The sequence below is a fragment of the Lithobates pipiens genome, unplaced genomic scaffold, assembly GCF_037356315.1.
Source record: "Lithobates pipiens isolate NorthernLeopardFrog02 unplaced genomic scaffold, aLitPip1_a1.2 Scaffold_18, whole genome shotgun sequence".
Lineage (NCBI taxonomy): Eukaryota > Metazoa > Chordata > Amphibia > Anura > Ranidae > Lithobates > Lithobates pipiens.
In genome coordinates, this window is record NW_027507758.1 from 617,098,824 (window position 1) to 617,123,595 (window position 24,772).

The 24,772-nt window shown below is 45.0% G+C and overlaps 1 protein-coding gene across 1 annotated transcript in view; it reads left to right on the plus strand.

The window, feature by feature from the left end:
* Window positions 1–24,772, plus strand: part of IFT172 (intraflagellar transport 172) — an 87,034-nt gene that overhangs the window by 19,741 nt on the left and 42,521 nt on the right. Inside the window, exons 5-24 of the mRNA XM_077489376.1 lie at window positions 763–828; window positions 2,872–2,951; window positions 3,110–3,197; window positions 5,487–5,701; window positions 5,774–5,897; window positions 6,389–6,484; window positions 6,950–7,111; window positions 7,267–7,320; window positions 8,488–8,591; window positions 8,995–9,080; window positions 11,053–11,165; window positions 11,780–11,947; window positions 16,103–16,239; window positions 16,359–16,466; window positions 16,661–16,745; window positions 17,397–17,489; window positions 18,272–18,349; window positions 19,697–19,945; window positions 21,590–21,668; window positions 22,941–23,061. Coding sequence (XP_077345502.1) covers window positions 763–828; window positions 2,872–2,951; window positions 3,110–3,197; window positions 5,487–5,701; window positions 5,774–5,897; window positions 6,389–6,484; window positions 6,950–7,111; window positions 7,267–7,320; window positions 8,488–8,591; window positions 8,995–9,080; window positions 11,053–11,165; window positions 11,780–11,947; window positions 16,103–16,239; window positions 16,359–16,466; window positions 16,661–16,745; window positions 17,397–17,489; window positions 18,272–18,349; window positions 19,697–19,945; window positions 21,590–21,668; window positions 22,941–23,061 — 2,306 coding nt within the window. The remainder of the gene's footprint in view (window positions 1–762; window positions 829–2,871; window positions 2,952–3,109; window positions 3,198–5,486; window positions 5,702–5,773; window positions 5,898–6,388; window positions 6,485–6,949; window positions 7,112–7,266; window positions 7,321–8,487; window positions 8,592–8,994; window positions 9,081–11,052; window positions 11,166–11,779; window positions 11,948–16,102; window positions 16,240–16,358; window positions 16,467–16,660; window positions 16,746–17,396; window positions 17,490–18,271; window positions 18,350–19,696; window positions 19,946–21,589; window positions 21,669–22,940; window positions 23,062–24,772) is intronic.

Sequence of the window (24,772 nt, forward strand, 5' to 3'; positions counted from 1 at the left end):
TGGTATTCTGCATACTTTGTTTGTAACGAGTGATTATTTTAGTTACTGTTGCCTTTCTATCACCTGGAACCTGCCCATTCCCCTCTGACCTCAACAAGGCATTTACCTCCACAGAACTGCCGCTCACTGGATATTTTTTTTCTCTTTTTTTTTTTTTTTTGGACCATTCTCTGGAAGCCCAAGAGATGGTTGTGTGTGAAAAAATCCCAGTAGATCAGCAGTTTTTGAAATACTCAGACCAGCTCCAGCAACCATGCCACGTTCAAAGTCACTTAAATCCCCTTTCCTCCCCATTCTGATACTCGGTTTTAACCTCAGCAAGTTGTCTTCACCATGTCCTAGATTGAGTTGCTGCCATGTGATTGGTGGATTAGCAATTTGTGTTACCAAACAATTGAACAGGTGTACCTAATAAAGTGGCCAGTGAGTGTATATATACTGTGTGTGTGTGTGTGTGTATATGTATATGTGTGTGTGTGTGTGTGTGTGTGTGTGTATATATATATATATATAATACTATACACACACACACACACACACATACTAAAAAAAAAAAAAAAAAGTATATTTTGTAAAAAAAATCATGTAGAAATAAAAAAAAAAATATGTAAAAAAAAATAAAAAAATATATATATATATATATATATATATATATATATATATATATATATAATATAAAATATGTGTATTTAAATGTTGTATATGATTTCTTTAATCTTTCCGCTCTCATCTATGCACTCCATATCTCTCTGTTCACCACAGAGCGCGGTCACCTGCCTCCTCTGGCCTCTGGAGAACATCATCGTCTTCGGACTGGCGGAAGGGAAGGTACGTTCACTTCTCAGGAGCCGTATTTATGTTTTCAATGTACTGCCAGCAAGTTTCGCGCACATGAATAAGTCACACTGTCATATCCATTCCTCTACATGCTTGTTTGCGCTGTAATCAGGTGCTTCAAAAGTACCACACTCTCCCACCCCCGCCATAAGAATCCATGCGTCTGGCATCCTGAAAGAGGCCGGGCGCATGGATGGGTGGGCGGCGCCCGTGCTTCCACACTGAACAGGCCGCCACTGTCCACCTACATTTACCTGAAACCTGAATATATTTACCTGAAATATATTCAGGTTTATTTTACAACCATGGCCAAAAGATTTGGGAATGACACAAATGTTATTTTACAAAGTCTGCTGCCTCAGTTTTTATGATTGCAATTTGCGTATATCATCCAGAATGTTATGAAGAGCCCCTCTTTGCCATGAAAATGAGCCTAATCCCATTAAAAAAAATTCCACTGCATTTGTGAAGAGGGTTTCAGGGCCCCCAAGAAAGTCCTGCAAGCGGCAGGACCGTCTCCTACAGTTTATTCTGCTGCGGGATCAGGGGGGCAACCAGTGCAGAGCTTGCTCAGGAACAGCAGCAGGCAGGTGTGAGTAAATCGGCATACATACAATGAGGAGAAGACTTTTGAAGGATGGCCTGGTGTCAAGAAGGGCAGCAAAGAAGACACTTCTCTCCAGGAAAAACATCAGGGACAGACTGATATGCTGCAAAAGGTATAGAGCAGCCTTTCTCAACCTTTTTACCCCAGAGAACCCTTAAAATTATTTTCTGGTCTCGGGGGAACCCCTGATAAAACCCATTCATTGGGGATCAATGGGAACAATGCCCCTTACTTTGGTGGTCAGTGAGAAGAATGCCCTTTTTTTACAGTGGTGGTAAGAATGGCTCCCCTTACAGAGAGCTATAAAGATCATTGGTGTCATACCACTGGCTCCTCCAAGCTCAGAACTATGTTGGCATCATCAAACAGGAGGTAAATCAGCCACAGCTTAAGGGACCCCTAGCCACCTCCTGAAGGAACCCTGGTTGAGAATGGCTGGTATAGAGATTGGACTGCTGAGGACTGAGGTAAAGTAATTTTCTATGATGAATCCCCTTTCCCATTGTTTAGGGCATTCCTAAAAAAAAAAAACGTGCCCAGAGAAGAAAAGGTGAGCGCTACCATCAGTCTTGTGTCATGCCAACAGTAAAGCATCCTGAGACCATTCATGTGTGGGGTTGCTTCTCAGCCAAGGGAGTGGAATCACTCACAATTCTGCCTAAGAACACAGCCATGAATAAAGAATGGTACAAAAACATCCTCCGAGAGCAACTTCTCCCAACCATCCAAGAACAGTTTGGTGATGAACAATGCCTTTTCCAGCATGATGGAGGACATTGCCATAAGGCAAAACTTATAGCTAAGTGGCTTCAGTAACAAAAAATCTAAATGTTGGGTCCATGGACGGGAAACTCCCCAGACCTTAATCCCATTGAGGACTTGTGGACAGTCCTCCAAAAGGCAGGTGAACAAAAAAAAACACACAAATTCTGACAGATTCCAAGCATTGATTATGGAAGAATGGGCTGCCATCAGACATGATGTGGCTCAGAAGTTGATGGACAGCATGTCGGGGGGGATTGCTGAGGTCTTGAAAAAGAAGGGTCAACCGTGCAAAAATTGACTCTTTGCATGAACTTCATGTCATTGTCAATAAAAGTCTTTGACACTTATGAAATGCTTCTAATTATACTTCAGTATAGTAACATCTGACAAAAAGATCTAGAAAAATCCTGAAGCAGCAGACTTTGTGAAAATGAATATTTGTGTCATTCTCAAAACTTTTAAGCCACGGCTGTACAATAATACAGCCAAAGACAATACACTAAGTGCCGACACAGGAGGAAAGAACAAAGGGGGCTCCTGATTTTATATTTGTAGATCAGTAGTAGTCAACCCTCTTGATAGGGGGACTTAGGGGACCACGTTTTAGCCCTATGCAGTATAACAGAATATGGTATTTTAGAGATGTTTTCTTTGCTCTCCAGGTGCGAATGGCAAACACCAAAACCAACAAGTCTAGCACCATATACAACACGGAATCCTACGTCGTCTCCCTGACCTCCAAGTGAGTGGATTCCTCCTGGAGATGGGTCGTGTTCTCCAACATATGTCTGATCATATTAAATTTCATTGATAAATGTGATAATACTTGAGGCTGTGTATGTGAATTACCAGTGATGTATCTTTGTCTTCTCTCCGGGGCCATCTCTTCTTGGTACTCAGTGTTTCGGGAAAGGGAATACTGTCCGGACAAGCAGACGGCACAATCATCCGCTACTTCTTCGATGATGAGGGATCTGGCGAGTCTCAGGTGAGTGGTCACATCCATTCATCCCTGATGATTAATGCTTGCAACAGATAACCATTTTAAGACCACCCCATAGTAGTTTTACTGCTACAGGGTGGCTCTTTTCTGTATGTATGTATACAGTGGAACCTCGGATTAAGAGCATAATCCGTTCCAGGAGAATGAGGAAAAAAAACAGGGAAAAAAATAAATGAAACATTTTCTAAATCTTCTGTCTGTTGTTCTCAGAGTGAATTCAATCTTTTGCTCCCTAACCATATAGTTGGTTATTTATATTTACCACGGCATAGAGATATTTAAGAATAAATTGCCTTTTTTTTTTAAAAATGTAAATTATACACCACACTTTTTTTAAGGTTATTAACCGATTAATCAAAACAATCGGCCAACTAATCGTTTATGAAAAGAATTGTTAGTTGCAGCCATAGTCTCTTCAACGCGTTTGTGTATTTTTGAAGCGCACATACCTGACCTTTACTTTTTAACCACTACAATACAGGGCACTTTCGCCCCCTTCCTTCCCAGCCCAATTTTCAGCTTTCATCGCTCTAGCGCTTTCAGTGACAATTGCGCGGTCATGCTACACTGTACCCAAATGAAATTTTTATAATTTTGTTCGCACAAATAGAGCTTTATTTTGGTGTTATTTATTCACGACTCCGTTTTTTCTTTTTTGCGATATAAGCGCAAAAAAAGCGGAAATTTTGAAAAAAACAATATTTTCTTTTTTCTATATTAAAAGAAATCCAATAAAATCAAATTTTGTCATAAATTTAAGCCAAAATGTATTCTGCTACATGTTTTTGGTAAAAAAAAAATCCGTTAAGTGTATAATAATTGGTTTGTGTGATCACGGACATATGTACGCAAATGATCATGTACATATGTGTGCAGGTGATCACGTACATATGTGTGCAGATAATCATTGGGACATGTGATTTTAGTGGGACATATGTGGGGGACATGTTTTTATTATTAGGGACATGTGTTTTTATTATTTGGGGACATGTGTGTTTTGGGGACATGTGTGGGGACATTGTGTTTACACTGTGTTGTGTGTGTGTGTTTACACTAGACTGAAGATCAGTGAGTAAAAAGCTGTAAAAAACAGCTCATACTCACTGATCATCAGCCGGCTGCAGCGTTCTGCTCTCCTCTCCTCAGCGATGACTTCCATGTGAGGAGAGGAGAGGAGAGCCGATTGCCTAGCAACCGGCTGTTTATTTACATCACATGACGGCCGTGATTGGACACGGCCGTCATGGGATCAGGAGGGCCAATCACAGAGCCCTCCTGCCGATCTAAAGATGTGCCGTGTCCGGGTGACAGGAGCACATCGGGATCGCGATCGTTCCTGAACGTCCTATCAGAAGTAGACGGTTCCCACCCGGCTGTACATATGCATTGGCCGGGTGGGAAGTGGTTAATAATGTCAACAAACAGTAGAAAACGGTAGTGGCTTGTGACTGCCTGCCTATGGCTGGTACACTGTTTACAGCAAAGACAAAACCAGAGAAAATTCCCAGCTCAACTCACCAACCAGTCTGCTTACCAACCGAATTAACCTGTCCAACAGTATGCGTTAAAAATGGGGGTTTAGTTAGCACACATTTGCAAATACTTGCGTAAGCTGAAAGCCCTCTTCACGACACCCTGTGTATTACTTGCAGTCCTAACCCTTCTAAATGTATGAGCGTCTCCACAGTGGGAGCACATTTATTCTAATGGATTGATAAGGGGGCAGGTATACCTGGAGATAGCCCAAGTCCTCCTTAAAGGCACAGGGGCACATTGGACACCCAGCACATAGCACTATGGCAGCAAAGGTGTCCAGTGTGTCCCCTCGCCAAACTTACACCAGTAACAAAGAGATGGCCCCTGTCCCCACCTATAATTGGCCTTCACAGCAACATGGAAAGGCAAATGCATGAAAGACAAAACCAAAGAATTTTCCCAGCTCAACTCACCAACCAGTCTGCCCTTCCATGGCCCCCTTGCTGTGAAAGCCTTGGACAGGTTAATTTGGTTAGTGAGCAGACTGGTTGGTGAGTTGAGCTGGGAATTTCCTCTGGTTTTTTCTTTCATGCGTTTGCCCTGTTGACATTAGCATGCTGCAGGCAAGGACAGTTGGTGGGGTCTGTGGTGGGACTTTGCCCACCCTGACCTTTTCTGGATGATATGACCTGTGGCTACTGAACACGTACAGGACTGATCTGCAGAAAGTGAGTGGTACCAACGTCTGCAACATGTCCATCTCCAGGGTTTTTTAGCATGTTTTTTGGTGTGTTCCAGGGAAAACTGATCACCCACCCGTGCCCACCTTATGCCCTGGCATGGGGATCCAACAGCATTGTGGCAGGAGGCTGTGATAAGAAGTTGGTAGCCTATGAAAAGGAAGGGAAGATCATTCAGACCTTCGACTACAGCCGGGACCCCACAGAGAAAGAGCTGACCGTGGCCGTCGCCAGTCCCAGCGGTCAGTCGGTGGTGGTCGGCAGCCATGACAGGTAGGAAGCTGGCGATGTTATCGTCTGCATGTATATGATGTATTGACATTTATTGACTACTTCCCTCCCCAGGCTACGAATCCTGAACTGGAGCCCCCGCAGAGGATTATGGGAAGAGTCCAAATCTAAGGACATCCCCAACCTGTACAGCATCACCACGTTGGCCTGGAAGAGGGACGGTTCCCGCCTGTGTGCGGTGAGGACACTTACCTCCTGATCAGCTGATTCAAAAGTCATATCTATTGGCTATATATATATATACTCTGACACATGCCCTGTATGCCACAATGCATTAGGGTGACTCCCTATTGGTGGCTTAAGTTGCTGTATTGGTTTGTGGGATGGAGAAGAGGATAGTCAGAGCTCCTGAAGCCCTGGCCTGCTTCCTGGGTGTGATAGATTTTTGGGGTTCCCTATGCTCACAGGTGAAGGTACACGAAAGTACCCTCCATTCCCTGATCATGGGAACTAGTTGGGTTTCTGTTTTACTTATGACTGGTTCACTTTAAGAAGGTGGAGGTGAGTGAGATCCCAGCTCTAGACATACAGTTCGTTATATATTTGTGCTCACTTTTATAGCCAATTGCAAGGAATTGCATTCTCTTTACTCTAACTTGTAGTGTCATTGCATTGTTATACAGCTCTGTGCAGAAAGTATGAAGATGTTTTCTCCTTCCTTCCCTGCAGGGGACGCTGTGCGGTGGGGTGGAGCAGTTTGACTGTTGTTTACGACGCTCGTTGTATAAGAATAAGTTTGAGATGACCTATGTGGGCCCCAGCCAGGTGAGTCCATACTGTGTGTGTTAGGTATAGGATGACCTATGTGGTCCCCAGCCAGGTGAGTCCATACTGTGTGGTCCCCAGCCAGGTGAATCCATACTGTGTGTGTTAGGTATAAGGTGACCTATGTGGGCCCCAGCCAGGTGAGCCCATACTGTGTGTGTTAGGTATAAGGTGACCTATGTGGGCCCCAGCCAGGTGAGCCAATATTGTGTGTATGTATTAGGTTATCTTAAATCTATGTGGGCCCCAGCCAGGTAACCTATAGTACATGTCAAAAGGGATGCCAGGATACAGGGGCCACCCGACCCCCTACCACTAAACTCGGAGTAAAGACCAGCAGACAGACCCAGTAAAGATATTACTGGGTCTCAGAAGAGGTGCTTCTTGAAAACATAATGATTTGATTGAAAATCTTTAATTGCGTGTTGCAATGCTATATTGATGTCGCTCCAATCTGTTATGCAGGTGATTGTAAAGAATCTTTCCACCGGGACCCGCGTGGTCCTGAAATCCCATTACGGCTATGAAGTGGATGAGGTGAAAGTCATGGGCAAAGACCGGTACCTGGTGGCGCACACATCAGACACCTTACTGCTCGCTGATCTGACCACCAATCGGTTGAATGAGGTACAGTGTTAACCCATAGCAGCTGGTGGGAAATCCTCTCGGGTGATAGTGAGTTGGGCACTGTGGGCTCTTGGATTTGAATGAGCCTCGGTATGTACAGCTTACGCAGGTAGAGAGAGATTATGTCATGTGACCCTGCTGTCTCCTTCCTATAGGTGGCCTGGCCAGCTTCTGGAGGAAATGAGAAATTCTTCTTCGAAAATGAGAATGTAAGAAGCACAAAACACCTTGCATTGGAATGAGCCGTTTTCATCCCTTACCCTGCCTGCCCCAAAATTCTGCTTGCCCCTGCACTGCAAATTCTGCCGGCCCCCACCTTACTGCCCCAGAATTCTGTCTGCCCCTGGACCTCCGATTCTGCCTGCCTCCACCCTGCTGCTCCAAAATTCTGCTTGCCACTGTCCCTGTACCTCAGATTCTGTCTGCCTCCATCCTGCTGCCCCAAAATTCTGCCTGCCTCCACCCCTGTTCCCCAGATTCTGCCTGCCCCACCTTGCTGCCCCAGAATTCTGTCTGCCCCTGCACCTCAGATTCTGCTTGCCCCATCCTGCTGCACCAGAATTTTGTCTGCCACTGCCCTTGCACCTGAGATTCTGCATGCCTCTGATCCTTAAATTCTGCCTTTCTCCACTCAGCTGACCCAAAATTCTGCCTGCTTCTGTCCCTGCATCTCAAGTCCTGTCTGCCCCAATCCTGCTACTCCAAAATCCGGCCTGCCTCTGTTCCTTCACATAAAATTCCGCCTGCCCCCATCCTGCTTCTCCCAAAATTTTGCCTGCCCCTGCACCCCAAATTCTACCTGCCTCCACCCTGCTGCCCCAGAATGCCTCTATCCACTGCCTTAAAATTCTGCCTGCCTCTGCCCTTGCTCCCCCAAATTTTGTCAGTCTCTGCCACTGCACCTAAAAATTCTATCTGCAGCTGCCTAGAATTCTGCATGCCTCCACCTCACCCCAAAATTCTACCTTCCGCTGCCCTAGAACGCTCCAAAACATTCTACCTGCTGCTCCAATATTCTGCCTGTTTCTGCCCCTGCCTCCAAAAACTTTGCGTGCATCCTCTGCACACCCAAATATCCAATCTATGTCCCCATTCCCTCCCTTTATGCCTCAGAATTCCATGTGTGTCCTCACAAAGCAAATTGACTAATTTCTGCCTATTACCCCTCCTGTAGCTATAAAATGCTGCCCCCACCCCTTATCATTAACATTGCACCCCCCCCCCCACTCCCCAAGAGTTCTCAGACTATTGTTTCCAGTGATCCTGGTCAGTCTCTGCCCCATACTGACTCTATCTAATATTAGCCTTGCATTCCCCACCTATCCCAGACCATTGCTGGTGATCTGGGTCGGTGATAACCTCTGTTTACCTGACAGGTCTGTATGATCTTCAATGCTGGGGAGCTGACTTTGGTGGAGTATGGACGTAGTGAGGTACTGGGGACCGTCCGCACCGAGTTCATGAACCCCCATCTAATAAGGTGAGTCTGACTACCATAGCACAGAGTGTGTGTGTGTGTGTGGGGGGAGGTTGGCACAGCTCTTCCTATCTGCTTATCGCACCTCTCTTATTGGTACATTTGAAATGTACATTGACCTCCTGTTTACCAAAAATGTACTGTGAATATCCAATGACCAATAATGTGAAGCCATACAAGCAAGTTAAACTACCATAAAGGCAGTAAGTGAGTAAAAATTGGCAACTAGTATGATCCTAGGGAGTCCATATCCATATTATGTTACAATAAGGTTCAGAGGGTGTCCCCACCTTAACTTATTGGGTTTTGTGAAGAGAAACCACTTTGAGATTTATCACACCAAGAAATCGGTGCTGAAGAAAAGGTTATCTCAGCAAATCTGATCTGCTGCTTTGTCTGTGTACAGCGTCCGCTTGAATGAGAGGAAGCAGCGCGGTATAGAGGACAACAAGAAGCTAGCCTATCTGATTGACATGAAGACCATCGCTATAGGTAAACTACTAGGGAAAGCCAAACATTCATCTGCCATGTTCAACTGTCCTCGCTGTTGTATCAGATACAGGTACCAGATGATCCAGAGCAGCATCTCCACAGGGTACATGTACTACCTATCTACTCAGGGTCAACTTTCCATATGTATGGACCCATCTGTAGGCATCTGCTTCATGTTGGCTACATACTAACCCATCTGTAGGTATCTGTTCCACTTTCCCACATATCCTGATCCATCTCTAGGTGTCTTCTACACTTGATCACATACTGACCCATCTACAGGTGTCCCCGCACTTTTCAAATACGATAACCCATCTATAAGTGTCTACTCCACCTTCCTACCTGCCCCGCCTTGACCTCATGCAGACCTATCTATGGGTGTCTGTTCCATATTCCAATGTGTGTCTGCTCTACTTTGCCTGCATACATTGACCCATCTATAAGCGTTTGTTCCACCTTCCACATACAATAACCCATCTAGGCATCTACTCCACCTTTTCGCATAGGTGTCTATGATTTATAGGAGTCCATTTCACCTTCCACATACAATGACCATAGGCATCTACTACACCTTTCACATACAGTAACCCATCTATAGAAGTCTGCTCCACCTTCCACATACAATGACCCATCTATAGGTGTCTACTCCACCTTCCACATACAATGACCCTTCTATAGGTGTCTGCTACACTTTTCACATACAGTAACCCTTCTATGGGTGTTTTCTCCACCTCCCACATACACTGACCCATCTATAGGTGTCTACTTCACCTTCCATATACAATGACCCATCTATAAGCATCCAATCCACTTTTCACATACAATAACTCCTCTATAGGAGTCTGCTCTACCTTCCACATACAAAAAACCCATCTATAGATGTCTACTTCACCTTCCACATACACTGACCAATCTATAGGTGTCTGCTTCACCCTTCACATACAGTGACCCATAGATAGGTGTCTGCTCCACCTTCCACATACAATGACCGATCTATAGCATCTGCTCCACCTTCCACATATAGTAACTCATCTATAGGCATCTACTCCACCTTTTGCATAAGTGTCTACTATCTATAGGAGTCTACTTCACCTTCCACATACAATGACCCATCTATAGGCTTCTGCGCCACCTTTTACATACAGTTACCAGTTCATCTATAGGAGTCTGCTCCACCTTCCACATCAAATTACCCATCTATAGATTTCTACTTCACCTTCCACTTACAATGACCCATCTATGGGCATCTGCTCCACCTTCCACATGCAATGACCCATCTATAGATGGCTGCTTCACCTTCAAGATACAATGACCTATCAATATATCTCTAGCACACCTTTCACAGATAAGGATTCATTTATAGGTTTCTGCTGTGTTTTGCCCTTATATATTGACCTATCTATACATGTCTGCTCCACTTGACCGCATACTGACCCATCTATAGTTCTCCAGAAACAATAACCCATCTATAGGCATCTTCTTTAGGTGTCTACTCTACCTTTCACATACAATTATCCATCTATAGGTGTCTACTCCACCTTGTACATTGACCCGTCTTTAGGTGTCTGCAACACTTTACACATACAGTAACCCATCTATAGGAGTTTGCTCCACCTTTCACATACACTGACCCATTTTATAGGTGTCTACTTCACCTTCCATATACAATGATCCATCTATAAGCATCCAATCCACTTTTCACATGCAATAACTCCTCTATAGGAGTCTACTCCACCTTCCACATACAGTGACCCACCAGTGGGTGTCTTCTCCACCTTGTCCACATACACCGACCCATCTATCGTTTCTTGTCTTATCTTCACACTTAGAATGACACATTCTTTAGTTTCCTGTTTCACCCTGTAATGGTATACTGACTGTAGGTTTCTCCTCATCATCTCATATATAACCTAACAGCTTGGCTATCTATCTACGTTTACTGATTTGACTATTTTCTTCTTGTTTCTGGCAGTGGATCTTCTCACCGGGTATAATATCGGGATGGTCACTCATGACACCAAGATTGACTGGCTGGAGCTGAATGAAACTGGCCACAAGCTACTCTTCAGAGACAAAAAACTTAGAGTGAGAGAAATGGATCTTCTGTGATCTTCTACCCTTTCTGAGTTGGCTCTCCTCATCTGCCTTGTGCTCCTCATTGTCCCAGTCCTGCTCAGTGCTTACCTCTTCATCCTCTCCTCCCATCTTGTACTCCTAATTGTCTTAGCCCTGATATTTACTTACCTTTCCTTTCTCTCCTGTCTTGTACTCCTAATTGAACTATCCCTGATATGTTCTTGCGTTCCTATATTGTCCTCACCTGTCCTGTGCTCCTCACTGTTCCAGGCCTGCTCTGTACTTGCCTCTCCATCCTCTCCTTTCCTGTCTTGTACTTTTATTTGTCTTAGCCCTGATATGTCCTTGCCTCACTATATTGTCCTCACCTGTCCTGCGCTCTTCACTGTTCCAGCTCTGATGTGTACTTGCCTCCGCATACTGTCCTCACCTGTTCTTTGCGCCTGACTATGCCAGCCCTTCTCTTCACTTTTTCTATACTTTTCTCTCTTATCCTATTCAATACTTGCCTCTTCATTTTTCCTGTTGCTTTCCCCTAGCTAATGCATTTGTCCTGTTTCAACCTTCCCCTCCATTTGTTGAGGTTTCCCGTTAATGCTACAAGTCTCCCCTTGTCTGTACAGCTGAACCTTTTCGATGTCGCAGATGGCCAGAAGACGACCATTTTGAATTACTGCTCATATGTGCAGTGGGTACCTGGAAGTGATGTAGTGGTAGCACAGAACCGCAGTAGCCTCTGTGTCTGGTACAATATTGATTCTCCAGAACGGGTCTCAATGTTCCCTATCAAGGTAACTTTGGGGTTTCGTTTTTAGGTTTAGCATTTTGATGCAACCCCTCTTATGTGACCTGTATCTGAATATCTCACTGCTCTGTTTTATATCTTTGGAGACATCTTTTACATTCCTAAAGTGGAACTCAACTCTCTCAATCAACATTATCTATATTTAATTCTTATGCTGCTAGCATTAGTAAATGGATAGCAAAGTATATCAAATTTGCTTGTTTTAAATTTCTTTATTACATGTCTTCAGTTACTTCCTGGTTTCCATGCCTAGGCAACTGATACATCGTACATCCCAGGAGTCTTCAGTAGGGGAGGAGGGGCTTTCTCAGCTAAGCACACCCTCTCCTGCTTGCATGCCAGAGCTTAAGGGCAGGTTAATTCCAGGAAGTAAATGCTTCATGAATCTTCTGTTCATGCTCAAGATGGCCATTGCCAGAAATGCTACAGGGTCGTTTATAGGGGTGCACGGATCAAAAAACTGACAGATCAGATCGTTCCTCAGAGCAGAGTCACGGAGCGGATCATTTTTCGGATCAACAAATAATAATTGAATTTGAAAAAACCTGTGAAAATTCCACCACCATATAGTCCCCACTGTAATATCCACAGTCTCCCCCACTGTAATATACATCTCCCCCACTGTAATATCCACGTCATCTCCCCCAATGTAATATTGGCTGAGCATGGCTGGGTATTGCAGAGTATTGTCAGGTAAAGTATTGGCAGAGTATTGGAAGGGTATTGCAGAGTATTGGCAGTGTATGGAGGGATGGTTGTGACTGCAGTGGTCACAGAGCAGTGCTGTGGGCACTACAGATGCAGCCCACAGCGCTGCTGCAATCCGATTTCTCCCCTCCACTGTACAGATTAGTACAGAGAGGGGAGAGAGGAACCAGCGTCATCATGACGCCGGTTTGTTTACAGGTGATCGCTCCGAAATGATGGAGTGATCACATTGTAAACGCCGACGGGTGCACCAAGATGGCCGCCGCTCCGGAACTAGGCCGAAGCCGTGGCCTTTCCTAAGGCCGAGACTGCGGAGCGCTCCGCGGATCTCGGCGTTTGCCGATCCGAGCGGGGTGACCCGTTTGGATCACGGATCGGTGCCGATCCGTTGCACCCCTAGTCATTTCTCAAAGTGCTCTCTCAGCAAAATAAAGCATAGAAACATGGATAGATGGGGGAGTTTGCTTTGAATATTAAGGATGTATTAAATAGCATTCTTGATTTGTGGTTATCAGATGAAGTGTAGTTCCAATTTCAAGAACATAGAAAGAATGGGGAAAGTAGAGATTATTGTTATTCCCTTACCTGCGCAAATGTTTTATTATATATACAGGGGCTGCTCGCTGTGAGGCTAAAAACTTTTGATGTATAGAAAATGTGTTAGCCCCCGTACACACGATCGGACATTCCGATCACAAAATCCGTCGTTCTTTTTCCGACGGATTTTGCCCGAAACTGGTGTTGCATACACACGGTCGGACAAAGTTGTCAGAAAATCCAATCGTTCGGAACGTGATGGTGTTTATTCGTTACGAAGGGACTACGTTGAGGCTAGTAGCCAATAGCTTTGGTCTCGTAATTTGATCTGAGCATGCGTGGCACTTTGTCCGATCGGATTCCTCTACAAACTATCGGGAAAAAGTCCGATCGGATTTTGTTGTCGGAAAATTTGAGCTCCTGCTCTCAAATTATTTCCGACGGAAAAAGTCAGATGGAGCGCACACATGATCGGATTTTCCATCAATATAATCCAATCGGACCTTTTCAGTCGGAATTTCCGACTGTGTGTATGGGGCATAAGAAACTGTGCACCCTACTACCTTGTGAAAGACATACAGTGAGACCTCAATTTGATATTCCACTTTCAAGAAAATCTGTTCTGTTGAAGCTGTGCTGTAAAAAGGCAGGCAGAGGACAAATGACTAGTCACCAGCAATGTTTTTGTGTAGGTGGCCATATTGGCAGAGGAGCAAGGCTTTGCTTTCTCATGTCAGAGTTCCCCCCTGATGATGGTGGAGTAATGATAGAGGCGGAGGACGTACAGATCCATAGAATTAATGAAGCAGAAGCAGGGATATCCTTCCACTGCAGTTCCTCAGATACAGCTTCTTCTCCAGCAAGGACAACAGGGAGCTGCACCGTAGTGCTATGGCCAAATCTCACTCCAGATCTGGTAAACTATGTCAGCGACAACAGTGCCTTAGATGATCTCACATGGCAGATATACAACTATGAGGATACAGAACAAGAAACTTGTTTTGTGCACCCTGTGGATCAGCGGGATCTTCTCTGGTGGTCAGGAAATGTTCTCTCCTTCCTATTTAGGTTCTTGGAGGGTGCTATGGGCTTGCCCTCATAACATCCCCTTTCTTTCTCTTGATGGCCTTCAGTCTTCTCCCCCCCCCCCCCCCCCCCATCCTTCATAGCTTCTGTCCATTCCTGGGACTTGAGTCCAGTTTCTGCTTCTTGAGGGGATCTTGCTGTGAGTAAATCCACTAAATTGGACTCTGTTGAACATCAACTTAGTGCTGTAGCACCTTCACCTTTGGAAATGTTTGGAAACTTCCCCATGACGGGGTGAGTGTCCCAGTCTCTATGTTGTATGGCATTGAGACTGTTACTTTCACATGCATTGGTTTGCCATAGAGGTACCGCTTTGCCCTTTGGGTCTCATCAACCCACAGGCTCCCTTTGAGGAGACAGGGATTTGTGCACCTAGGTGTGTTCCATTTCATGTATGGCAGTCAGAAGCTGGCTCTGGAGGACTCAGTGTTCCCTTGGATTGTCAACAGAAAGTGTACGCTACAACTTTGCTGCTGGCGCTATACATGGTGATAGGGCACGTCTGGAGGTGGTGGGGGCTGATTAGGGAGATTTGACCACCAGCTACAGAGGGTCCATACAGAAAATGTAATGGAATTAAACTGAAAAGGCTTATTTACTTTCAAATCTGTGAAAACATGGTATAGTCTTCGACAGGATTTTTATTCTGACAGATACAAAAGATTGCTTTAAATGGAGGCTTTCCTAAGAGGATAAAATATAAAGCAACCATGTTGCTGTACTGTACAGCTTTCACTGCTTCCTCCTGCTGACCTCCTTGTTGAAGGGCTTTGGGCTAGTGTTGATAGCATCACTTTGACATCACATGGATATACTTCTGAGATCATATAGAATTCACTAACGGGTGCATTTGACCTACTATTGACCTCTTTGTGACCTACATTTGACCAGCGGTTGAGCTGACTTGTGATTTACCTCCTTCTGACTTGCAGTTAAGTTCCATCTGACTTGGGGTTGAGCTCCTTCAGACTTGGGGTTGAGGTTCCTTCTGACTTGGGGTTGAGTTCCTTCTGACTTGGGGTTGAGTTCCTTCTGACTTGGGGTTGAGTTCCTTCTGACTTGGGGTTGAGTTCCTTCTGACTTGGGGTTGAGTTCCTTCTGACTTGGGGTTGAGTTCCTTCTGACTTGGGGTTGAGTTCCTTCTGACTTGGGGTTGAGTTCCTTCTGACTTGGGGTTGAGTTCTTTCTGACTTGGGGTTGACTTCCTTCTGACTTGGGGTTGACTTCCTTCTGACTTGGGGTTGACTTCCTTCTGACTTGGGGTTGACTTCCTTCTGACTTGGGGTTGACTTCCTTCTGCCTTGGCGTTGACTTCCTTCTGACTGACTTCCTTCTGACTTGGGGTTGACTTCCTTCTAACTTGGGGTTGACTTCCTTCTGACTTGGGGTTGACTTCCTTCTGACTTGGGGTTGACCTCCTTTTGACTTGGGGTTGACCTCCTTTTGACTTGGGGTTGACCTCCTTTTGACTTGGGGTTGACCTCCTTTTGACTTGGGGTTGACCTCCTTCTGACTTGGGGTTGACCTCCTTCTGACTTGGGGTTGACCTCCTTCTGACTTGTGGTTGAGTTCTAAATCAGGAGGTCAACCGCAAGTCAGAAGGAAACTGCTGACACAGGCCAGGCCCTTTTATAAGTGTTTGTTTTCTTTCCTTGCTCTAGATCAACTGGAGGATCTGAGGATGCTAGGTGTCATTTAATGTTCTACCAATCATCCTGTTATATATGTATGGATTGCTTAATGGTATCTGCAGTCTCTGGCAATGGCCTTCTTTATCTGTGTAAATGATGGCTTGATCTCACTAAAATAGGGTGACATTGTGGAGCTGGAGAGGCATGAGGGAAAGACTGAAGTGGTTGTCAATGAAGGGGTCAATACGATATCATACGCCTTGGATGAAGGCCTTATAGAGTTCGGGACTGCCATTGATGATGGAGACTACTACAGGTATGATGTCCCCTATGTCTTGGCTGTCATGGAGATTTTAGCATTCATAGGGCTCCAAGTACAATGTAATAAGGATATTAAAAAGAAGTAGTGTTTTAACACTTATCTCCGCTGTACAGAGCTGTCGCTTTCTTGGAGACTTTGGAGATGTCCTCAGAGACCGAAGCAATGTGGAAGACCCTCAGCAAACTGGCCCTGGAGGGCCACCATTTGCATGTCGCCCAGAGGTGGGTGGACAGCTTTTCCTGACCAGCACAGAATGAAGGATGAGAGGGAGGAGTATGCTGGGATATGGTGTGTGTATAAGTGTATGATCTGTGATGGAAGCCTGTACTGGGGTGTGGTGTATGTTTGATCTGTAATGGAAGTGGTAATGAATGCTCTATACAATAGCATTATAACACAACCATTCCTCTTTCAGGTGTTTTGCAGCTCTGGGAGACGTCGGCAAAGTCAAATTTCTGCGGGAGACCAATGAGATTGCAGAACAGTCGGCAGCTGAGTATGTGAGTATCCTCTAGGATGGATGACAGGATTCTGGGCTAGGAAGGACATGTGAAGGTCTGGGATTGGGTTTTAGGAATGAGCCCTGTTATGTATCCTTCATCCAGTGAGAACACATGGAGGCTGTGAGTTATTTCCTTTGGAGAGCTCATCTACTGATTAGGTGTCCTGTGTCCCCAGGGCCCCAGTCTGTGATTGGTACAGTTCAGTTGGGTATGTCATTGGTATAACTGTCTACCAGACCCCAGTGTGTGATTGGCGCAGCTCCTGGCTGGTTATGTCATTGGTATATCTTAGTGGCCTCTTTTTAAACAAAATGTACTCCTTTTTACAGCACTACACCACGTGTCTTCTAAATCTTTATACAGTTTAAAAAATGTATGAAGTGAAAATGTCCAATGTTGGTAAGAAGCTATAAAATGGTGAAAGGCGGAGGGATTGGAGAAGAAAATAGAGAAAAGATCACATGTACAGCAGAAAATTGGGGTATTGTCCTCATGTGATTGAAATAAGCTAGAGCAACTTTATATTCAGGATGGAAACATGTAACGCTAAAAGCATCCTTCTAGTTTTTTCTGGTAATTTAGTGATTGGTAGCCAGTGCACCCCCTATCCAGATGTATAGCACACTAACCTCTATTCTCTGCTCCCAGGGTGGAGACGGCACCAAGAATTACAAGGTTCAAGCCCGACTCGCCATGCTGGAGCGCAACTTCAAACTGGCTGAGATGATCTACCTGGAGCAGGTGAGATTACGTGCATGCAGGACTGAGCTAAAATCTATCTAGGGCAGGTGAGACTGGTAAGACTATGTGCATGCTGATGAGATGATCTACCTGGATTAGGTGAGACTCTCTGCATGCTAGAACTGAGATGAGGAGATAATCAGATAATCTACCTGGAGAAGGTTAGACTCTGTGCATGCTAGGACAGAGATGAGGAGATGATCTACCTGGAGAAGGTTAGACTCTGTGCATGCTAGGACTGAGATGATCTACCTGGAGAAGGTTAGACTCTGTGCATGCTAGAACTGAGATGAGGATATGATCTACCTGGAGAAGGTTAGACTCTGTGCATGCGTGAACTGAGATGAGGAGATGATCTACCTGGAGAAGGTTAGACTCTGTGTATGCTAGGACAGAGATGGTATGATCTACCTGGGGCAAGTGAGACTCTGTGCATGCTAGGACTAAGATAAAATTATCTACCTAGAAGAAGTGTGACTCTGCGCATGCTAGGACTTAGATGAGAGGATCTACCTGGGAAAGGTGAGATTCTGTGCATACTAAGACTGAGATGAGATAATCTACCTGGAGTATCAGTGCACATTGGTACTGAGATGAGATAATCAACCTGGAATATCTGTGCGTATTTGTACTGAGATGAGCGGTACCCTTGATCCATTTTCCTGAATTACAGAACCTTGGCAGATTATTTAACTTTTTAAACATGCAATGAATATATTGTTATCCTTTTTGTCTGTTTTTTTATTTTTATTTTATTTTCTTTTTTCTATTTTCACCTCTAGAATGCGGTGACGGAGGCAATGGTCATGTACCAGGAATTACATATGTGGGATGAATGTATTGCTGTAGCAGAAGCTAAGGTATGCTGTGTGTGAGCGATGTAATGTGATCTTCTCACCCCAGATAGCACATAGAGGACACCACACAGAAGTCACTGTAGACACAGGAGCGCACAGGGGTCACTGGAGACGCAGGAGCTCGCAGGGGTCACTGGAGACGCAGGAGCTCGCAGGGGTCACTGGAGACGCAGGAGCTTGCAGGGGTCACTGGAGACGCAGGAGCTTGCAGGGGTCTCTGGAGACGCAGGAGCTTGCAGGGGTCACTGGAGACGCAGGAGCGCGCAGGGGTCACTGGAGATGCAGGAGCGCGCAGGGGTCACTGGAGATGCAGGAGCGCGCAGGGGTCACTGGAGATGCAGGAGCGCGCAGGGGTCACTGGAGACGCAGGAGCGCACAGGGGTCTTTGGAGACGCAGGAGCGCGCAGGGGTCTTTGGAGACGCAGGAGCGCGCAGGGGTCTTTGGAGACGCAGGAGCGCGCAGGGGTCTTTGGAGACGCAGGAGCGCGCAGGGGTCTTTGGAGAAGCAGGAGCGCCCAGGGGTCTTTGGAGACGCAGGAGCGCACAGGGGTCTTTGGAGACACAGGAGCGCACAGGGGTCTTTGGAGACGCAGGAGCGCACAGGGATCTTTGGGGACGCAGGAGCGCACAGGGGTCTTTGGGGACGCAGGAGCACACAGGACTCCCTGGGGATACAAGGGTGTCAGGGATTACTGGAGACACAGGAGCGCACAGGAGGGCACTGGAGACACAGGAGGGCACTGGAGACACAGGAGGGCACTGGAGACACAGGCGCGCACTGGAGACACAGGAGGGCACTGGAGACACAGGCGCGCACTGAGGGCACTGGAGACATGGGTGTATAGGAGTCACTAGGGACACGGGCATACAGGGTTCACTAGACACGGAGCATACAGGGGTCTCTGGAGGCACAGTAGCACACATGGGTCACTAGAGGCAGGAAGAGAGGGCTGCTTAGACTTAGTAAAGTGTTGCTCATAGATCGGGACTTTGGATGAAACTTGGAAGACCCGACGCTGTATCCCCAGAAAGGTGAAACGAAAAGCATTTATACCTCAAAAATATATAAATCGTCCTTTTTTTGTGCTGAAGGCAGCGAGGTCAGCGTATGAATTAATCTTAACATTTGTAGCAGTTCCTCATATATTGAGTCTTCTACAAGATGGATGGGTGTCTATAATGTGTAAAGCTGCGGAGAGGTTGTTATTTCCTTCCAGGTTGTCCTCTGGTGATCTTTAATCTTTATACAATGATCAGAGATGGCAGTGAGATCTCCTTCTGCAGATAGTGCTGGTTATCAGATACTGTACCTTGATTAATCTTTGACTGAATTGTCTTGTCCCCCCACAGGGTCACCCTGAGCTGGAAAGTTTGAAGCGCAACTACCTGCGGTACTTGTCAGACAGTCAGCAGGAGGAGAAAGCGGGTGAGGTACGAGAACAAGAAGGTGACTTTATCTCAGCTGTCAACATGTACCTGCATGCTGGACTCCCAGCAAAAGCTGCCCGTTTGTGTATGAGCCGAGAACAGCTCCTGGCCGATTCCGATCTCATTGGGAGGGTCACTGCTGCCCTCATTAAAGGAGACTTCTACGAGAGGGTGAGTCCTACTATTTCATCTTTCTAGATGTCTGCATTACTTCTCACCTGTCTGTAGATGACTCGGGACTCTTGACTTGTTCTATAGATCTTTCTAAATCTCCTCGCACTTTATCCATAGAACCTTCTAAATCTTTTCTTACATTCTCTGTTGACCCTTATTAAAGTGGTATTAAAGGTTTGGCTTTAAAAAATAAAATAAAATAAAATAACAAACATGTTATACTTACCTGCTCTGTGCAATGGTTTTGCACAGAGCAGCCTCAATCCTCTTCTGGCTCCTCCCCCTTGACCAGCACCCCCAATAGCAAGCTGTTTGCTATGGGGGCACTGGTGCGTGCTCGCTCCTGAGCCCTGCTCTATGCGTCCATAGGACACAGAGTGGTGGCTCAGCCCCCCACTCTCTCTCCTCATTGGCTCACTGGCTGTGATTGACAGCAGCCATTGACTCCTACTGCTGTCTCAGCTAGTGGGGAGAGGGAGTCCCAGGACGGCTGAGGCTCCCATACACATCGCTGGATTGAGAGGGGTCTCAGGTGAGTATTGGGGGGGGCTGTGGGGGGAGCACACAAAAGGTTTTTTACCTTCATGAATACAATGCATGAAGGTAAAAAACCTTCAGCCTTTACAAGCACCTTAATATCCCTTTCTTTCTCTGCAGACTAAATCTCCTCTTTCTCTGTAGACACTTCTAAATATCCTCTCATTTGCTCTGTAGACACTTCTAGATCTCCTCTCATGTTCTCTATATACACTTCTAGATCTGCTCTCACCTTTTTCTGTAGATACTTCTAAATCTCTTCTTAATTTCTCTGTAGACCCTTCTAGATCTTGTCTCACTTTCCTTGTAGACCCTTTTTAGATCTAATCTCACTTTATCTGGACCCTTTAGGTTCTCCTCATACTTTCTCTGTAGACTCTTCTAAATCTCCTCTGTTTCTCTGTAGACCCTTCTTGATCACCTTTCACTGTCTCTTTAGATCCTTCTAGATTCCCTCTCACTTTCTCCATAGATCCTTCTGCATCTCCTCTTACTTTTATCTGTAGAACCTTTTATATTCCCTCTCACTTCTCCATAGGTCCTTCTAGATCTCTTCTCACTTTCTCTGTAGACCCTTTTGGATCTCCTTTCACTTTCTCTGTAGATCCTTCTGAAATGTCCTCTCAATTTCTCTGTAGACCTTTCTAGATCTCCTCCTTTCTTCTCTATAGACCCTTTTAAATCTCCCCTCAATTTTTTCATAAGCCCTTTTATAACGTTTCTTAATTTCTTCATAAACCCTTCTAAATCTTCTCTCACTTTATCTGTAGACCCTTCTAGATCTTCACTCCCTTTCTACGCAGCCTCTTTTATATTTTCTCTCATGTACCTGTAATCTGTTCTAGATCTCCTCTCACTCTGCCCAAAGCCTGTTCTACAGTAAATGTGTATAAAGAAAGCAGGGTTTTTAAACGATTTACATTAATTGTTCTTGAGGCCTTTTGCAAGTTACTGCATATATCGACATGCTCCTATTATTATATTCTACACATTTTCCAATATTCCCATTGTTTTTCCATGTCCTACATTCATATAAGTTCTGCAGTTTATTTCTAGATGTTTGTCTGATATTGTTTTGTGGTGTTTTTTTTTGCCCTTTTTCAGGCAGGGGACTTGTTAGAAAAGATTAATAACAGCCGTCGGGCATTGGAATGTTACTGCAAGGCTAATGCCTTCAGGAAAGGTGAGTAGAACAATGGTGACCTAACATTGGGAATCCCAGAACCAAAGTAACCTAACATTGTAGGTCCCAGAATGGTTGTATCCTAACATGGAGGTCCCAGACTGGTAATGAACTGACATTGGGGCCCCTCTGATGTTGGTTATCCCAGACTGATAGTGACCTGGCATTGGGGTTCCCAGACTGATGGTGACCTTACTTTGGGACTTCCGGACTGATGGTGACCTTACTTTGGGACTTCCGGACTGATGGTGACCTTACTTTGGGACTTCCTGACTGATGGTGACCTTACTTTGGGACTTCCTTACTCATGGTGACCTTACTTTGAAACCTCCCGACCGATGGCAACCTTACTTTGGGACTTCCAGACTGATGGTGACCTTACTTTGGGACTTCCGGACTGATGGTGACCTTACTTTGGGACTTCCAGACTGATGGTGACCTTACTTTGGGACTTCCTTACTCATGGTGACCTTACTATGAAACCTCCCGACCGATGGCAACCTTACTTTGGGCCTTCCAGACTGATGGTAACCTTACTTTGGGGTTTCTAGACTGATGGTAATCTTACTTTGGGACTTCCAGAGCCAGAATGAAGGTGTGGGTTGACTCTGTTCAGGGCTGCTCTTACTTTGTTAGGTCACCTTTTATACTATAAGGATTATTGCCCCAGCAATCATCACAAAGTACTCATAGGAGTGATAGGGAAGGCAATTAATCATGCGTGTGACATTAATAACACCAAGCCAAGGGTTGTTCTTCACTTCTAAACCTCTTCCTTGGAGATGGTGCATATAAAATACACCTTGAGATTGGCTCTTGTACCTTCATTATTTACTGAATTAAGGAGTTCACCTTGTCACAAAAAATGAAAAGGTGAACTAACACCCTACACCCTCCCCACCACCCCAGTGCCCACTGCACTTCTGATTGGTCAAGTAGTCCCATGCCGGCAATGAATGTGCCATCAGAATCACTTTGATCTGTTTCCGGAAACTCTAAGGAAATAGAAGATGATTGGTATTTTCAGATCCCCAGATGCATGGGCAGTGACATGTAATCATCCATGGATGTACGTGCAGCGTGGCCTGAGGGTGTGGGGACAGTGTATGGTGTTAGTTCCCCTCTTAATTTTTTTTTTGTGAAAAGTTGATCTTACACTTGAACCGATTTGGTTGTCATGGCTGTTGCTAGGGTTTGGTGGTCCCAGTGATCTCAGTATTGGAATATGGGGCTGATTTATTGGTGGTTTTTGTCTCCTGTACGTGTCCCCAGCCGTGGAGTTGGCTCGAGTGACATTTCCTACAGAGGTACTAAAACTGGAGCAGTCCTGGGGGGATTTCCTGGTGCAGCAGAAGCAACTGGATGCAGCCATCAATCACTACATCGAGGCCGGGTAAGATATTGTGTGTGATCTGTATGCTTTTTTGTGTGTGTGTGTGTATGTATGTGTATAGATAGATGGATATAGATAGAGATATAGATAGATAGATATATTTATAGAGAGAGAGGAGAGAGATATAGATATAGATAGATAGAGAGATATACAGTGCCTTGCGAAAGTATTCGGCCCCCTTGAACTTTTCAACCTTTTGCCACATTTCAGGCTTCAAACATAAAGATATAAAATTTTAATTTTTTGTGAAGAATCACCAACAAGTGGGACACAATTGTGAAGTGGAACGAAATCTATTGGATATTTTAAACTTTTTTAGCAAATAAAAAACTGAAAAGTGGTGCGTGCAAAATTATTCGGCCCCTTTACTTTCAGTGCAGCAAACTCACTCCAGAAGTTCAGCGAGGATCTCTGAATGATCCAATGTTGTCCTAAATGACTGATGGTGATAAATAGAATCCACCTGTGTGTAATCAAGTCTCTGTATAAATGCACCTGCTCTGTGATAGTCTCAGGGTTCTGTTGAAAGCACAGAGAGCATCATGAAGACCAAGGAACACACCAGGCAGGTCCGTAATACTGTTGTGGAGAAGTTTAAAGCCGGATTTGGATACAAAAAGATTTCCCAAGCTTTAAACATCCCAAGGAGCACTGTGCAAGCGATCATTTTGAAATGGAAGGAGTATCAGACCACTGCAAATCTACCAAGACCTGGCCGTCCCTCTAAACTTTCAGCTCAGACAAGGAGAAGACTGATCAGAGATGCAGCCAAGAGGCCCATGATCACTCTGGATGAACTTCAGAGAACTACAGCTGAGGTGGGAGAGTCTGTCCATAGGACAACAATCAGTCGTACACTGCACAAATCTGTCCTTTATGGAAGAGTGGCAAGAAGTAAGCCATTTCTCAAAGATATCCATAAAAAGTCTTGTCTAAAGTTTGCCACAAGCCACCTGGGAGACACACCAAACATGTGGAAGAAGGTGCTCTGGTCAGATGAAACCAAAATCCAACTTTTTGCCCACAATGCAAAACGATAAGTTTGGCGTAAAAGCAACACAGCTCATCACCCTCAACACACCATACAAACATGGTGGTGGCAGCATCATGGTTTGGGCCTGCTTTTCTTCAGCAGGGACAGGGAAGATGGTTAAAATTGAGGGGAAGATGGATGCAGCCAAATACAGGACCATTCTGGATGAAAACCTGTTGGAGTCTGCAAAAGACCTGAAACCGGGACGGAGATTTATCTTCCAACAAGACAATGATCCCAAACATACAGCAAAATCTACAAAGGAATGGTTCACAAATAAACGTATCCAGGTGTTAGAATGGCCAAGTCAAAGTCCAGACCTGAATCCAATCGAGAATCTGTGGAAAGAGCTGAAAACTGCTGTTCACAAACGCTCTCCATCCAACCTCACTGAGCTCGAGCTGTTTTGCAAGGAAGAATGGGCAAGAATTTCAGTCTCTCGATGTGCAAAACTGATAGAGACATACCCCAAGCGACTTGCAGCTGTAATCGCAGCAAAAGGTGGCTCTACAAAGTATTAACGCAAGGGGGCCGGATAATTTTGCACGCCCCACTTTTCATTTTTTTATTAGTTAAAAAAGTTTCAAAAATCCAATAGATTTCGTTCCACTTCACAATTGTGTAGCACTTGTTGGTGATTCTTCACAAAAAATAAAAATTTTATATCTTTATGTTTGA